The sequence below is a fragment of the Lotus japonicus genome, chromosome 1 (assembly GCF_012489685.1).
Source record: "Lotus japonicus ecotype B-129 chromosome 1, LjGifu_v1.2".
Classification (NCBI taxonomy): domain Eukaryota; kingdom Viridiplantae; phylum Streptophyta; class Magnoliopsida; order Fabales; family Fabaceae; genus Lotus; species Lotus japonicus.
Window position 1 is genome coordinate 92,254,765 of NC_080041.1, and position 16,323 is coordinate 92,271,087.

The window sequence follows — 16,323 nt, forward strand, 5'->3', positions numbered from 1 at the left end:
AGACAAGAAGGTAAATTGATGTGCTTGTGTCATCCTCCATTGCTCCAAACCAGAAGAAGATAACATAGAACCACCACTACTATAAAGAAACCCATCAGGCCTGTCACCGTCTACCTCCCAAAAAGTGAAAAATCACAAATGAAATACAACCCGTATTGACAGAAAAACCATTGTCATTCAACAAGATTAAAAAATGAAATACAGAGAGAGGAAGAGATTGAAACAGAATAAATCATCAAAGGAACCGCTCATAATTTTCTGTCAATCTCATAGTGATCTGGTAGATGAAAACGAAAATCTCTTTCCTCGTAGATGAATACATAGATCTGGTTGATGAACACAGACTTTACCAATTAATACATAGATCTGGGAGTTCAAAAAATACATAGATCTGGAGTTTGACTGTGGTGGTGAACAGTTGGCTATCAGTCGAAGAGAACACCGGAAAGGAGACGATGGTGGTGTTTTCTGAACGAGAAGAGGGGAGGGGCAGCAACAACGATAGTGGTGGCGGACCATGGCGGAGGAGGCGGCGCCGGCTAGTGAGTTTTTGATGAGGAAAGTTTGAGAATAGTTGAGTATGAGAGAGAGAGGATATGACGTTTTTACCCTTTTAACCTAAACTCAATCCTAACCATCTACTTTCAGAATATTCCTAGATTCCTATATCTAACGGTTCTTAAGCATTGGTTCACCATGGACCATTTTTATAAGTGCCCACCCTAGTGGGCACCCTTATTTTATGCATAAATCTGAAAAAGGGGAAAAAAGGGAAAGGTACGAAATTCACATTGGCTAACTCTCTTAAGTCCCACATTGGTTAAGTTTCTCTTCTCTTTCCTCTCATTTTCTTATATAAAGGAGACAACTTCTCACATTTAGCACAATCGAGAATCTTTAATACATGATTCTACCGATAAACTTTATTTTGATTAATTTATATTCAAGGTTGTTTACTTGTGTCCGCTGATTAACATTGCGTGTACAAATATTTTGTTTTAGCTTCTTATATAAGAGGGCCTAATATTAGTTCACGCATAATACAAAACAGAAAAATATGGGAGAGATTAACACAGTCGAAATCACAGCTTTCATTTTAATTTTACTTTTGTATATGCAGTTTGATTTTTAATGAGATAAATCATTCTTTTTTTCAAAGTATGAGATAAATCATTCAGAATAACAGTATCAGTGTCATTTTCTCTCATTATTAGTAATCATTGCATTAATTATATTTACTATACTTATTGATTTCCACCAATAAATGGATTCACTCAGTATCGATATACCAAAAGTCATAATTAGTTAAATGAGTAGTAATTAATGTTAGGTGGTAATTAAAATTTTGGAATTGAAAACACATAATAGATATAAAAGGTAAATATGAAAGAGTACAATATTTTTTGCTAGATTATTGTATAAATGTCTTATATTTAGTAAGATAAGAAATATAAAACTACTTCTTACAGACGAGAAAGTATTACATCATTTTATATGTACATTTTTTAGAATACTTGTACAGGATTGAGTCATACTATGTTTATTACTTCCTCCGTTCCTATTTATCTGTCCAGGAAGAGAAGATTCATACAAATTAAGGAAATCAATTAATTATGTTAATTTTCATAAAAATATTATTTGTTTTCCTATATCACCCTTTAAAATGTATTTTATCTTTCTTCATTTATTGTTTCTATAAGGGTATTTTTGGAAAAAAACACCAATTAATGCTCTCTTGAAACTCTAAGTGGACAGATATATAGGAACATTTTTTTTTCTTCAAAGTTGACAGTTAATAAGGAACGGAGGAGTATGTCAAAAAAAAAAAAGGAACGGAGGGAGTACAAGTTAACAATAAAGCATAATTTAAAGACATTTTAACCGATAGTATTAACAAATTTATTGGTATCGGTGGCGGAACTTGAAGAAAAAATTTAAGGGAGCTAAAAGAAGATTTCAATATATAAACTATAATATTTTTTATTATTAATACACAAATATTCATAAAAAAATAGTTCATAGAATATGGATGTTGAAAATTTATTATAAGTTAGGTTAATAATCTTGAAAATTTACTCTCTTTTTTTTTTTCAATTTTTGGTTTATGGATATATATTTTACCTTTAAATAACTTTCTTTTATAAGTTTTAATATTTGTGCAAGTTAACTAAGGCCAGGTCAAAAGGTAAGTGAAACTAGTTGTTAAAAATAAAAAAATGTGAAAAGAACTAAGGCAACATTTGAACCTCAGCCCTTGTCATCTTAAGCGTGGTTCTCAGCCACTGAACCAGTATTGAGTCTTGTGTAAGACAACACAAATTTTATTTTATATAGTATCAACTGAATATTTATTTTTTACCCAAATCCTTTTTAGAATTTTTTCTAAATTTTTTTGAGGGACTCCTGTCATCAACAAGGTCCGCCAATATAAAGCATAATTTTGTTATAACCAAATATTTGGTTATAACAAATATTTGAAGATGCTCACGCAATTAAATCTTGGAAATAATTAAAACTATTAAAATAGTTACCAATGCCAAATACAAATGTTTTTATATGAGAAAAAGACCTGTGTGATAGACAAAAATGCGAGTGTACATTCGAAATCAAGCAGAAAAGCAGTATCTCAGTGTAACCTTACCCTTGACTGTTGAATTGATGTCAACCTCTGCCATGAGATTCCTTTAGGCTTTGGCATGTTCAATCTACAAAAAAAAAATTAAGGAAGAGGGAAATTAAATAGGATTAGGATGAATCATGATGACTTCATTAATCTTAGGATTAAAAACTCCTAATGCTCAGTGTCAATATAACATTAGTTGGCCTTAGAACAACACAGACAATAACTAAGAATTACAATTCCTTCCTCTTTCTTTCTTCTAGCTAAACCAAAAATAAAGAGGAAGCACTCACAGACTCACTTGAACTTCAGGGAATGTTAGAGAATAAGAACAATTAATATAAAAGGTAATATATAGAGAAAAAGGAAGCAAAATTCTGTTATATTGATCATATGGTACCCAAATTCAACAGCTCTATTTGGTGAAGATTTTATTAGCATCATGTAGAAATGATATAAAGATCCCACATCGGTAGGTTTAAAGCAAAAATCCTCAGCGTACACAATTCCAAGGATCTCAACGATGTGGGACTTTTACTCTTAAAACTTTTTTTTGATCAATTATATTCACACAGTTGTTTTTTTTTTTTTTTTGGTCAATTCACACAGTTGTGAGAATCACTTTGTGGGACTTGGGCCTGGACTCCAACAAGTTTACTAAGTTTCATTTATTAGCATAAAGATATTCAGTAAACAAAATGTACATTACTATATTTATCTGTTCAAAGCCCATGTTATTACATTATCAGTTTGTATTAAATGATTAGATGTCAAGGAATTGAATAAATTTGCTAGAGTGAAGAAAACATTGTGAAAAATGCAATTGAAGCATTCAATACTATGCTGCAATTTGTACCGTGACCTATATATAGCAATTAGCAAGTGGCTTATGTCTGGCATCCCAATTATTTTTACAACATGTATTGAATGAAAAGATTACAAGAACATAATTAATTAACAGATGATTCAAAAAAGCTTGGGATTAAGGTAGCAGAAAATGAGTTAACGTTCTTCCCTATATTACTGTCATTTTTATTTTTGTCAAACACATGGTGTGCAACATTTATTTGTGCAGTTCAATGCACTAGGGCTTACCCGAAATTAACGCGCCCAAGTTTTAGAATTTACAAGAAGGCTACTCTTCAAAGAACTTAACGAAAAGATGAAGAAAAATATGACAAGAGATAAAACTGGTAATAAATTTGCATTAATTTGGAAATGGCTTTGCATAATACATACTCAAGAGTCAAGAACTCTTAATGTGCTATTAGTCACATTTGCTTGGACTTTGAGCTTTACTGAGAATTTTTCAAACAATCATTTGCCAACCCTCGGTTGAGGTTACAAATCTCGCAAAATTCCAACTGAACGCTAACGGTCAAAAAATCTCAACCTTACACGTGTCCTGGTTGAACTAACTAGCTTCCATGCGTCTTGCAAGTCTTAAACTGCTCTAGATCGATAGTCGAAATGCCCGTTACAACTGCTCTGAATTACTAATTGAGATATTTATTCAATGTTGGCAATATTCTCTAAATTAAGCATTACACTTAAATCTTTTACCTTTATCTTGTCGAAATACATTAATCACCAACACAACTAACAGCTCCTTGATGAATTGATCTTCGACTCATATTTCTTCATGCAATTCGACTTATAAAGACTTGATCAAAATTTTCAGGTTAACAACTAGATATTAACCAGTCAAAGAACTCAGAAGCAAAGCAAATACTGATTACTGAAGCCTCTTAGTTCCAAGATACTCACGGCGAAACAAACATTATTGTTCCCTCTCGGGAGATAGGCACAGCAATTGTCCAAACTAAGTTGCCATTCGTAACAACTATCATGCTTTTATCATATTTGGCATAGCAGTCAAAATAAAGATTTCACTACAATATGTTGAGACTTGAGATATGGATAAACGAGAATTCATATTTAGAGTTGAAGATATCATTTTGGTGTGAAAACGGTGGTATTTCAAAGATAATGTTAAGATCTACAATTATTATAAATGGACTAAGACTTACTTCCAAGAATTGAATGGTTAAAAAACACAAAAAAATGTCAATTTGAAATTTCTCATTGAAATTAACCATTAGCCTACTCTCTAAAGTCCCACATTGGCCATGCTTCTCTCATCTGTTATCTCCTTTTCTTATATAAAGAAGACAACTTCCAATCAGTGACTTACTAAGACTCTAGTCTTGACATTTCTCAAAATAATTGTGAAGGGATTATTCAAGGATGTTTAACTGTATCCAACTATTGTCATGGTATGAGTGATACAAATATTTTGCCCTAATGAAATATTAACTCCTGCCATGACCTGTTGGGTACAATTGTGGCAGACTTGTGAAACAGTTAAAATTTCTTTAAAATTGAATAGTGATTAGATTAAACAGTTAAAATTTCTTTAAAATTGAATAGAGATTAGATTCGGTGGTTGAATGCGATGCAACGGTACCAAGACCCCCTTATCTCAACTTATAGCTCGCTCTCAACTGAAGTGTTAGCTACTCTTCCCTTATAGGCCTTTAAAAGAATTTCTTATTACATCTTCAAATATACATTTTTAGAGGGGTAATCTAAATTACCCATTTTTATAATATTTAGTATTTCGTTATTATTTCGTCTATTACAAGTCAAAAGTAAAGCATAATTTTGTTATAACAATTTTTAAGATACTCATGAAATAAAACAACAAAATTGTAATCAATGTCGAATACAATTTAATAAAAAAAATGTCAAATACAAATGTTTCTGTCAGAAAAAACAGCTAAGATATATGTCCATTAGGAACAGATTGATGTCAACCCAAAGCCGATTGAATTATTGTGTAGCTTTTCTTACTTTTTAGAAATGTTTTCTTGGACTTGGTGATAGGAAGCTAATTCCTACCAAGGAGGAACACTATGAACCCTAAAGGCTAAAGCTAAGAAAATAAAGAAGAAAGATAAAAATATTTCAATTTTCTGATTCATCCATTCAAATGCAAAATAGTAAAATACATAGTAAAACCTAAACTTCTAGAACATGAGCTAGAATTATTATCTAGAATAATAAAACTAAAATAACAGGCCCAATGAACAGAAGCCCCAAATAGAAAGTGAAATGTCTATCAATTAATATTTAATAAGATCCCTTCAGCGTGTTGGAGCTTAAGCCCAATTAGTGTTCTATCACTTGGCTTCCATCTTTCCCTTTTCAATAGCCAGTTTCACACGACTTTCAACATTCTGAATTATGCCGTTGGGCATAGAAAGTTCAATGTATGAACTCCCTCTATGAATTATGAGAAAAGGAAACGAAATCATTGACATGTTGAAAGTTCACGAATATATGATGAACCTAAAACGTGGTTTCATTGAAAATCCAAATTCTGGGGTCTCAGACATGAAGCTTTCTACCTTTATGCATTCAGATCACTCACTCACTTGAGCTGGATCAGTTTTTAAAAGTTTTTCTTACCTTCAAGATCTAGTCCCTATGACCACATCATCACAATCTAATAATAATAATAAAAAATGACAGGAAAATATATACAGTGGGGTAGGATGGTTTTGTGTACAACAAATGACAATCGAAGATTAATAATGTGATCACATCATCAGATGTTCTACAAACAAGTACAACAAAATAGATCAGAGCTGGTGAGGTAACAACCCAAAATTAAACTACACCCAAATATCTTAACGACTAATAGCATATTCAGATCATCTTTTTCTTCAGAATCAACTGTGAAACCCAGAAGTTACTCTCAAAAGAAGCTTCTTTGCAGACTTGATTCTGGCTTTAGAATTTTACGAACAACATGCACTAACCTATTCAGACACCATGATCTACACCCATACATGATACAACCAAGCGTATGATTGTGACAATATCATGTTTCATATATTTAGTACCTTTCATTTATGAGGATCAGGAAATGAATAAAGCTATAAAACTCCAATCTTTGTCAACCTTTATTGCAATTGCGGAGGGAGAGGAAGCTGCAACTTAGGTAAAGGACTGAAGGGCAGAAGATGTTGTGACCAAGCTGGATAGAAGGCCAACTAAGACAGCACTGTTATATGTGCTTGGTTCTGCTTGCATGGAATTGTTCCGGGAATCAATGTAAGTGTCATTCAAGAAGGGTCCACCAACAAGTGCTCCAGTAGCTACGTTGGGATTGGGATCAGTCGAATCAAGCCACTTGAAGCCGTCCTTGCAACCGGTTTTCGCGTTAGCAGGGATTGAAGCCCCCCTATGGTGCACGAATTGTGGGAACTTATCTCCATATCCCACCAGAAAACTCATATCCATAGGATTCTTGCCCAATACATAATCAGCCTAGAAGTATAACATAGATTTTTCAATTTGGACGTGGATCACTCCAAGCTGATATTCAGTGCAAAGAAAATAATAATGAATGCATACCTGGGATTTGGCAAAGTCCCGAAGATCTGCTGGGGTATAGGAATCTGAATCACATTTTAGTTTCGGAGTCCGCGATGTAAGCATATAGTCGCTGTAAATAGCAGCTAAGAATGCAGAAGCAACAGGTTGCTGTAGAGAGTTCCAGTCGCTCACCCATATAAGACCATCTGTGTAAGAAAAATAAAAAGCGAATTATAGAACATATATGCATAGCCGTAGAAAAATATTTCTAAAATTGGGGGTTCAATTGTTTAAAACTATTGATTTTAGTTGGGGCAGAGGAGATAGAAATAGAGAAGATTATAGATGCGAGAATCCAGTTATATGATATAGCATTCAACGAGAAAATTACTATCTGTTCTGCTTTTTGTGGCTGTTGGAGATTCTGGAAGAAGGCCACACATCACAGCCTCAGCAGTTTTCCTGTAACTTTGCAGGCCAGAGCCATGTGAATTTGAAAGGTCCTTCTTAAAGAAGCTTAATCTGGATAACAAAACCTGCACAAAGAAGGCATATTTACTAAAGGAAAGGAAATATATATTTAACACTTCGCATTTGTAAAGATGCAGGTTACTAACATACTCCTAAAATACAAATGGGAGTACCTAAGGGCCCCACTTCTATTTTAGAAGTACAGCCTGATTACATTTTGAACTTGAAAATATTGCTAATATTCTTATTCTAAAAACAAATGGGAATACATTAGTAATCTCATATGTATGGGGCATATCGAGTGAAAAGTGTTCTAATTGTGAGAAACGAGAGTATTAAATATTGATTGCACAACCATACATTGGTCATACAGTTACATGACTTTATATTTTAATCTTGACCTTTCATAGATAGATCTAATGATCAAAATTTACTAATCTCGTTGTTACATGAAAGAGCACTCGCTTTCCTTTATATGTTCACTCATACATATATTAATTGAGGATAAGAGAATGCCACAAGCCTTGATTCAGCTCTACTGCTTCCTTTATCGGTTGAATAATAGCTTGCATTGGACGTTAAAAAAAAAAGATCTACTCTGATCTGAAGAAATAAATTTAAGCCAAGAGGTCCTTTGACTATTTGTGTGATGTGGAGGTTGAAATAAAATAAAAATATAAAAACCATTACCTATAGCAATTAGCAACATTCATAACTCTAATGATAATCTTCCGTTGTTAAAAATCACAAATTAGAAACTGGGATAAAAGATTGAGCATTTACTGATACCTGAGTTCCGGCAAGCTTGTTGTCCCAACTGAACCAGGTTGGGCTTCCGAATTGAGCATAGTCTTCTCCATCTTGGCCAACCACAAAGTCAAGGTAAGAATCATCATTTGTGGCATGATACAGCCAACTAGCAGCCCATAAGAGCTCATCACCATATCCAGTTGAGTTATAATACGTTGCGACTTCAGGTATATTCTCACTATAAGATCCTCTATTCTTGTCCGCAAACGTAAACAACTGTTTTGCATGCTTGAGAAGAGTGCTTGAATAAGTAGAATTAGTCTTTTTAAAGACCAACGATGCTGATGCCATGGCTGCTGCAGTTTCAGCTGCAACGTCTGATCCGGCACAAGACGCGTTCACTTGCGTGAGTGGCCGCTCCTCCGTCATATCTTCAGGTCTATCCCAACACTTATGATCTGCAACAGGATCACCCACCTGCCACGGTAATTTTAATAAATTAAACTCGTTAAAAGCCTGACAGTCCTAATACAACAAAAGAAAAAGGTTGAAGTGACTGAACATGGAGAGGACAAATAGTAATCTGGAGTTACTCGATCACCATATGCACATACAAAAAAGACAGGAAGTATAAAGGGAAATAAAATAGAAGGAAGTCTATAATATCACATATCAGTAGAATTCCCGGTACAAGATCACTTATCTAATCACATGGTCTTTCCTTAATACCACAAATATACCAATAATCTTACAAATAGAAAACCAATCCCGGAAGAACAACAAATATACTTTTGATTTTAAATCAGACCAACTGTTAAGGCAGTAGTTTTTCACCATAAAGAAACAAGAATGTGCCACTTCATTGTCATAACTTACAACTAAGAGACATTTTAAACATCTAGTTAAAGCATTTAATTGATTTTGAACAGGTAGCACTACATCACTGAAAGTCACATCATATGAACAGGTAGTACCACATCATTTAATTATTTTTACAAAATCAATGGATCTAAGTCGGATCCTGTAGTTTAACTATAGAAAACATTCCAAGAATTATTATGAAGTACAGAGTGTGTGTGGATGTCCTTATAAGCAGAAAAGAAATATTATTTATGCATGCAATCTAGCTAACTTACAGAGAAAGCTAGCATCAAATGGAAGTTGAAAAGTACAGTAACCTGAATATAAAGAACATTTTCAGAAGGGTGAGCGTTGATAAGAAAATCAGTGATCCATTTCAGCGAATCTTGTGCCGGATCCAACTGGCCAACAGCGTCCATTTGATCTCCATATTCCAGAATGGCCCATGATAACACCGTGGCAGTAAAAGCCATGGGAAAACCAAACTTCATGTGATCCCCAGCATCATACATTCCTTTTGATAGATCCAGTTTCGCTTGGCTTCCATCCTTTAGAGCTGAATCCCCTCTCCAACTTATTTTGTTGTTAACTAACTTGCCAGCTGCAAGAGGAAACATGACCGTTAACTCAACGAACACCAATCATATGCATATTATGCAGCATTAAACACACCTATTGTCTCTAGCAGATTTACCTCTCAAACCCAAAAAAAAAATCGCACAAGTGTCTTCGAATTTGGACTAGACCTAACTCTAGTCAATGTGCGACCTTAACACACCCCTCAATGAATCAACATTTACAAGTGATCCATATATAGATGGTAACAAATCTAGATATGTTCTAATACCATATTCGAATTTGAACTAGGTCTAACTCTAGTCAATGTGGGACCTTAACACACCACTCAAACCCAGGCTTGACTATATAGAACATGAAATTTGCAATAATGAACATTTAAAGGTGATCTATATATAGATGGTAAGAGAGATTACATTTTTGTATATCGAAGAATTGCATTGCAGTTTTGAGTGCAGAGGAATATTTGTGGTCAATGGCGCCGGGTGGACCAGGAACCGGAGCTGGGTTATCGGAGTCAGAGTGACCAAACTTCTTCTTAATGGTGTAAGCGATGGCGCCGATGACGAGAGCCAGAATCAGAACCGCCACAAACCAACCGCAGCACCCTTTGGACCTCGATTTCTGCCCCATTATGCAAAGTTCAAACCGCAACAGAGTTTGGGGCCTGGATCTATAAAATCAAATTCAACACATTGGTGTTGCTCGTGAACCAGCTCAAAATGCAGCACTTCCTAGAGAGACAAAATGATTCAGCAAACGCAACAGCGAATGACAACGACAATAGCTATATTTGGAAACAGGGTGGTTTCAGATCGTTGTTGTAAATGTCAGAAATCGACAAATACAGAACGTCACCGACAACGTAGTACACTGTGGTGTTGGATCTTACCCGGAAAATGCAATGCCCGACCCGACCCGATAGCGGCGAGATTGGGGGAGAGAATACAGTGGGAATGGTGGCGGGAGAATATCTGTGGTGGTGTCTCTAGATTTGGAGGTAGGTAGGTACTGTTGTTTTCTTAAATGACGAGAGTACCCTTGTGAAGTTGGTTGTGTCGGTGGATTATGAGGGTATAAAGGTAAAAGGAGGGAGTCAACAGATGGGTAAGGCCATCTTTGTCGGTGGGCTTTTGTTGTTGATTTGGACCGTAGACTAGCTGGCGGTTAAGAGTTGAGTGAGAAGGACCCTTCATCTTTAACAACCACCCTAATTATGCTTTTTTTCTTCTAATTTCATCTTTCCTCAAACATCAAGTGTGGAACCTCCAAATGGTTGATTTACTAGTAGACAAACTAGATATATGTAAAAATTATGAAATAAGTTTGACCTCTTAAAAATGTCTGATAAGTCATGAGAAAATGCCACAATTTTCCGAACTAATTTATATCTATTAAATATAGAAAGAAATTGTCAAGTCTATAAGATATTTAAATTATTTAAATATGTTCTGTTTAGTTTTACTCTGAAACTTGCACATATGAAAACAGTTCATTAAAAAAAAACTAGGTTGGTAGGTAAACTCAACCTCTCTAGAGAATTTAGTAATATACTAATAAATTGTGTATTATAAATTGGGAAATACTTGTGTTTATAAATAAATGAGCTAGAGTTCTCTTTCTCTTTAAGTAAGTTTTTATAGTCTTTGCTTGATTTGAGACAGGTTTTTAAGGGCTTGATATAAGGAAGAAGTTTAGTAAATTGTTAATCAGTCGACATGATTTTGAAGCCGCACCAAAACAATTTTACTAATATAGAGTGAGTGAATACTCTTGAAATTGAAAAAATAAAGCGTTTATTTTCAAAATACAATATTTATTTTGTAAATTCCCAAACAAATTTAGTTACTATAGAATGATCGTAGGTTCAACTTAAAGTATATTCGACAGCCATGGCAGATGGATTTCTGGCTTTTCCATGGCTCTAGGAATGCGTTTCAGGCTGAGCTCGCAGCGCTCCACAGAGGGCTTGTCATACTTGGGAGCTCGACTTCCACAAGGTTATTTGCAATGTGGACTGCTTGGAATTACAGCAAGTGATCCTCAGCAACAACGATGTGCAAGACCACTGGCATGGGAGATTATTATGACTCGAGCTTTGCTTGCAAGGAGCTAGGATGTAACACTTAGGCACTTAGCTATGTACCCCGGGATCGGAATGTTGTTGAGGTTGCGCTGGCGAAACTTGCGGTTCAGGAAGGATGGGAGTGGAAAGTTTGGAGCTTACCCCTGTCATCGGCGGTGCCTTTGCTTTGCCATGATTTAGTTTCTTAGTTGTTGTTGTTCTTTTATTTCCTTAATGTAACAAAAAAAAGTGTATATCTCTCTATTCTTATTCATAATTATCTATGACTTTCCATGCCATGTTAAAAATAGCAAATTTTATATGTAGGAAGACTCTCTTCTATTAGCTATGTCTGGATTAAAGATTTTCCTCTAAATTTGACCTCTTATATGTGTTGGTGTACCTTCCTTTGAAAGTAAGTTATCAAGTATCTTTTAACCCTAAAAAAATGAAAAGAGAAATAAAACTAGTAGGGGATGAATTCAGCATTTCAGCTTAATTTTGAATTTCAGTTTGTTTTGGGTCAACAGTTACTAGTTTCAACTTTTTTGAAGGGAAAGCTTAAACTAGTAGATCCTTATTTTTTATCAGCTTGATTTAATCCAATTAATGCATAGACCGTAAATAATTGGCCCGCGACGAAACACAATGGCATTGCAGCCCAACATGGGTTTAGCTTCTTCCATAGTTTTTTTTATGAATAGCTCCTTCCATAATTAGTTGCACCAAAAACAGCTATGTTTGTTTTTGAAATAAATGATCTAGTTCTTAAAATAAAATAAAATAATTTGTCAAAAAATATAAAATAAAAGACCTTGTACTTAATAGTAGGATAACATCAATATTGCTTTTGACAAAAAAAGACATTTTTCACCTAGAAATAGGAAAAAATTGCCAAATAATAGGATAACATTTGTTACAACTTGTTGAATTCTTCACTAGTTCCATAAAATATATAATATCTCAAAATATTTTTCTAAGATGTATAGCCGATAATAATGAGACTAATCTTTCGAGGTTCTGGCTCTGAGGTAATATTAAGTAGATATGTCTCTCTCAACAAATGTTTCTCCATATGCACCGCCTAGGAATCGAACCCTGGACTATATGCTTAATTATACTCCCTCCGGTCATTTTTATAAGAAACACTTTGACAAATTTTTTTGTCATTTTTATAAGAAACACTTTTACAAAATTAAGTCAAATAACTCATTCCAATGCAAAGAGACTTATTCATCATGCAAAAAGTTAGAGGGAAATTGCAAGCACCAAATAAGTATTGGTAATTAGCATGATTATTCTTGTAAAAAGAAAAAGACATCATTGAAATTATTCATAATAGTTTATTTTATAAAAAATATTAATTTCCTTGACTTGTGTAACTTTGTCAAAGTTTTTCTTATAAAAAGACCTGAGAGAGTATATAAAATCCATAAAACATATTTGGTTATTATTGAAAAAGATCTTATATATTTTGAAAGAGAAATATATAAATTTCTTCTAATTATTTGAGGGATATATCTTTTTCACTACCAAACCCAGTGAAGAAAGAGGGAGGCAGAGCAGAATCGTGAGATTGTGAAGGGAAATGATCGAAAGAGCGCGCACTGTATCATGTAATGTATCGATCCCCTTTTCTCTCTTCTTCAGCTTTCACTTGCTTGCATTGCATTGCTGCATTCACGCTTGTTAATTCAATCACATGTGATTGTTTCCCTTTTTTTTTTCTTCTTGTTGTCAGAAACCATGATTACTACCCTAAATAATGTTTGAATATGAAATCGGTAGAGTAGAATTGATTATTGAATTCAAGTTTCGATCCTGTTGAAACTGACTCCATATTTTGGGGCCTCATGATGTGTTATGCCCTTTATGATTTGGTGTTGCTGAGCAATTTTTGCTAGGGTTATGTGGTGTATGTCTGTTATTTTTTTTTTTTTTTTTTTTGGAGAATGCTGTTGAGTGAAGTTTTGTTTTATGAGAGCATTTTTTCAACAGTTGATGGAAATCGAATCTAGTAATCAGCCCAAGCAAGAGCGTTCGAGGACAAGATGGACAGCATCACTTGACAAGATATTTGCAGACTTGGTTGTCAAGCACATCCAACTAGGAAACAGACCAAACGATGTTTTTGACAAGAAAACATGGAATCACATTCGTGACGACTTCAATAAGCAAACCGACCTCAATTTCAATAACAATCAATTGAGGAAGCATCTAGACGTTCTCCGAACACGCTTCCATAATCTGAAATCTGCTTATGATCAAAATAACGGCTTTGTAATAGATGATTCCTGTTGCATTGGCTTTGAACTGTGGGAAGACACAGGGGTAAAAGTATTTTATTTATAGAAGCAATGTTTTCCTTTTGCTCTATTCAGTATTCATATTATTAACTTTGATAGGTTTTGTATACAGGCACAACCTAGACCTGAAATAGTTAAAGTGAAAGATTGTCCCATATATGAGCAGCTGTGCACAATATTCTCAGATTCAGCTGCAGTGCCAGATGGGAAATATGCCCAATCTAGTCATTATGAAGTGGATGCCACTAGCTTAATTTCATGTTCAGAAGCTGGGGTCTCAAATCATCAATACCCATCATCATCAAAACCCATCTTAACTGCAGAGAATGTAACTAAGAATTCTCTTGATAGGAAAAAGAAACGTCCATCTGAGATGCAAACAACTAGTCTCGATCAAGACAGCTGTGATGCTATGGCAGAGGCCTTGTTAGAGATGGTTGGTGCTTATAGGTTAAGGACAATTGTTTCAACTGTAGGTGATGATAAATTTTCCGTAACCAATTGCATTAGGGCACTTGATGAGGTAGATGGCATCAACGAACAGCTCTACTTTTCTGCATTGGAGCTCTTTGAGGATCCTAGTTTAAGAGAGATATTCATTTCTTTAAAATGTGACAAGATACGACTGGCTTGGTTACAAGGTAAGTGTGGTAGGAGGAACATTCCTTAGATGTAGGCCCTTTTTAGCTCAGTTGTATTTACTAAGCCTAATGACGTTTATTTATGATAATCTCTTTGGCTAGATGTAGTCCTTTTTAAATTGCCGCTGTTTTTTTTGTTTTTAAGTGCTATCTCATGTGGACATTGTGCCGATAGCTTTTTCTCTGGAAGCGGTTTGCAAATAATTCATAAACTTTTATCTTTTGTTACCATTCATTAATTATAAACAAGTTGATCAAATTTCATCTTTTGTTAGCATTCATTGGGGTAGATATGTAGACTTAGACCAACATGAATTGACAACAGGCTTCCATAGGGTTTTGTAAGAGTAGGGCAGTAGAGAGTTTACATCAGATTTTATCAGGCTTAATTGTGGGATTTTCAATTGAAGAACTGTCGATTCAAACATGGCCTTTGTATTTGTTAGCTGATTTAACACCCCACCACAACAATTCCCACCCCATTTAAAGTAGTGATTTCCTAAGGGAGGTTCTTATTGTTATGTTGTCCTTATTTATGTGGTGAAGGTGGAAGCTTCTTTTTTTTGGTTACAGTGGAAGCTTCGTGGTTATGGAAAATGTGCTGGTGAAGAAGGGATAGCAAAAGAAAGAATGAAAGAAGGAGGTTGAGAGAGAAGAGAGGATTTGTATTGTTGTTTGAAGTGTGAAATCTAGAGAAAATGAGAGGACTGGTGGTGTGAGTGTAAGAGAGTGAGTAATTTCTTTTTGCGACCTCAGAAATAAGGTGTTGAGGACAGTGCTGCACTCTGGTCCTGGTTCCCTAATCTCTAGGTTGGTGATAATCAAAACTACATGCTTGATAGCTAGCTTAATAATCAAAACATACGTACTAAGAGCACAACAAAGCATGTCAAAATTAGTCAGAAATCTTCAAGAACATCAATGAAAAGCCCAGAAATAATCAACAATTAAGTCTGGGCTTTCAAAAGAGTAGAAGCTCTTCAAGATAACCAAGAAATTTTGATAGACTTGCTGAAGAGTGTTATACTGACGAAACAGGTGAATGTATTTTCACTATTTTGTACTTGTTAGCTGCTGGGCTACTTCATTGACCAACCGAGATGGGACATAATTTTAGGAAACATGGTCACTAAAAATAACCAGACACTTTCCAACGATACCACCTCGTATAAATGCCACCGTAACCCACCCAATTTGGTGCGCCATATCATTTGCCATTCATGATTCAACAATGATAAGAATATGGCGTATGTTCTTTGTCAAATTTAGATTCTAAATGTAAGTTTTTGAGCCAACAAATTGATATTGCAACCCTCTCTTCTTCTATGAGTTTTTTCACATTGATTTTCTATTCTAGAACTTGACTTGTGACCATTTCTAGGTATCTTTTTTGTTTGCATTTTGCGGAACGATAAAGCCCTATAGATATTTTTCTTGGCCTCACAGCAAGGGTTGGGTTGTAGATACTAAACACTCTAAAAGTTCACATCTACCTTATACGACACACGACCACACAAAATTCATGTAAAAAATCTCCTTCCACCCTCTGCACTTTATTTATTTATCTTATTTGAGTTTTAAGTATTTATTGTACATTTTAGTTATTTTCAACCTCGAGATCATCACAATGTTGAACATTCTACGCAATTC

General features: G+C 34.7%; 2 protein-coding genes across 2 annotated transcripts; one reads left to right on the forward strand and one right to left on the reverse strand.

Moving 5' to 3' along the window:
• Positions 1-6,135: 6,135 nt before the first annotated feature.
• Positions 6,136-10,707, reverse strand: LOC130727813 (endoglucanase 10-like). Its single transcript, XM_057579066.1, has 7 exons — positions 10,554-10,707; positions 10,078-10,395; positions 9,403-9,686; positions 8,264-8,701; positions 7,395-7,539; positions 7,043-7,209; positions 6,136-6,955 (listed from the first exon to the last, which is right to left on the reverse strand). The coding sequence occupies exons 2-7, from the start codon at positions 10,292-10,294 to the stop codon at positions 6,623-6,625; spliced, it is 1,584 nt and encodes a 527-aa protein (XP_057435049.1). The 5' UTR covers positions 10,295-10,395; positions 10,554-10,707; the 3' UTR covers positions 6,136-6,622.
• Positions 10,708-13,206: 2,499 nt separating this feature from the next.
• LOC130727814 (L10-interacting MYB domain-containing protein-like) lies at positions 13,207-14,904 on the forward strand. The gene is made up of 3 exons (XM_057579067.1): positions 13,207-13,342; positions 13,725-14,057; positions 14,145-14,904. Exons 2-3 carry the CDS (start codon positions 13,728-13,730, stop codon positions 14,700-14,702), a joined length of 888 nt encoding a protein of 295 aa, XP_057435050.1. The 5' UTR covers positions 13,207-13,342; positions 13,725-13,727; the 3' UTR covers positions 14,703-14,904.
• Positions 14,905-16,323: the final 1,419 nt, after the last annotated feature.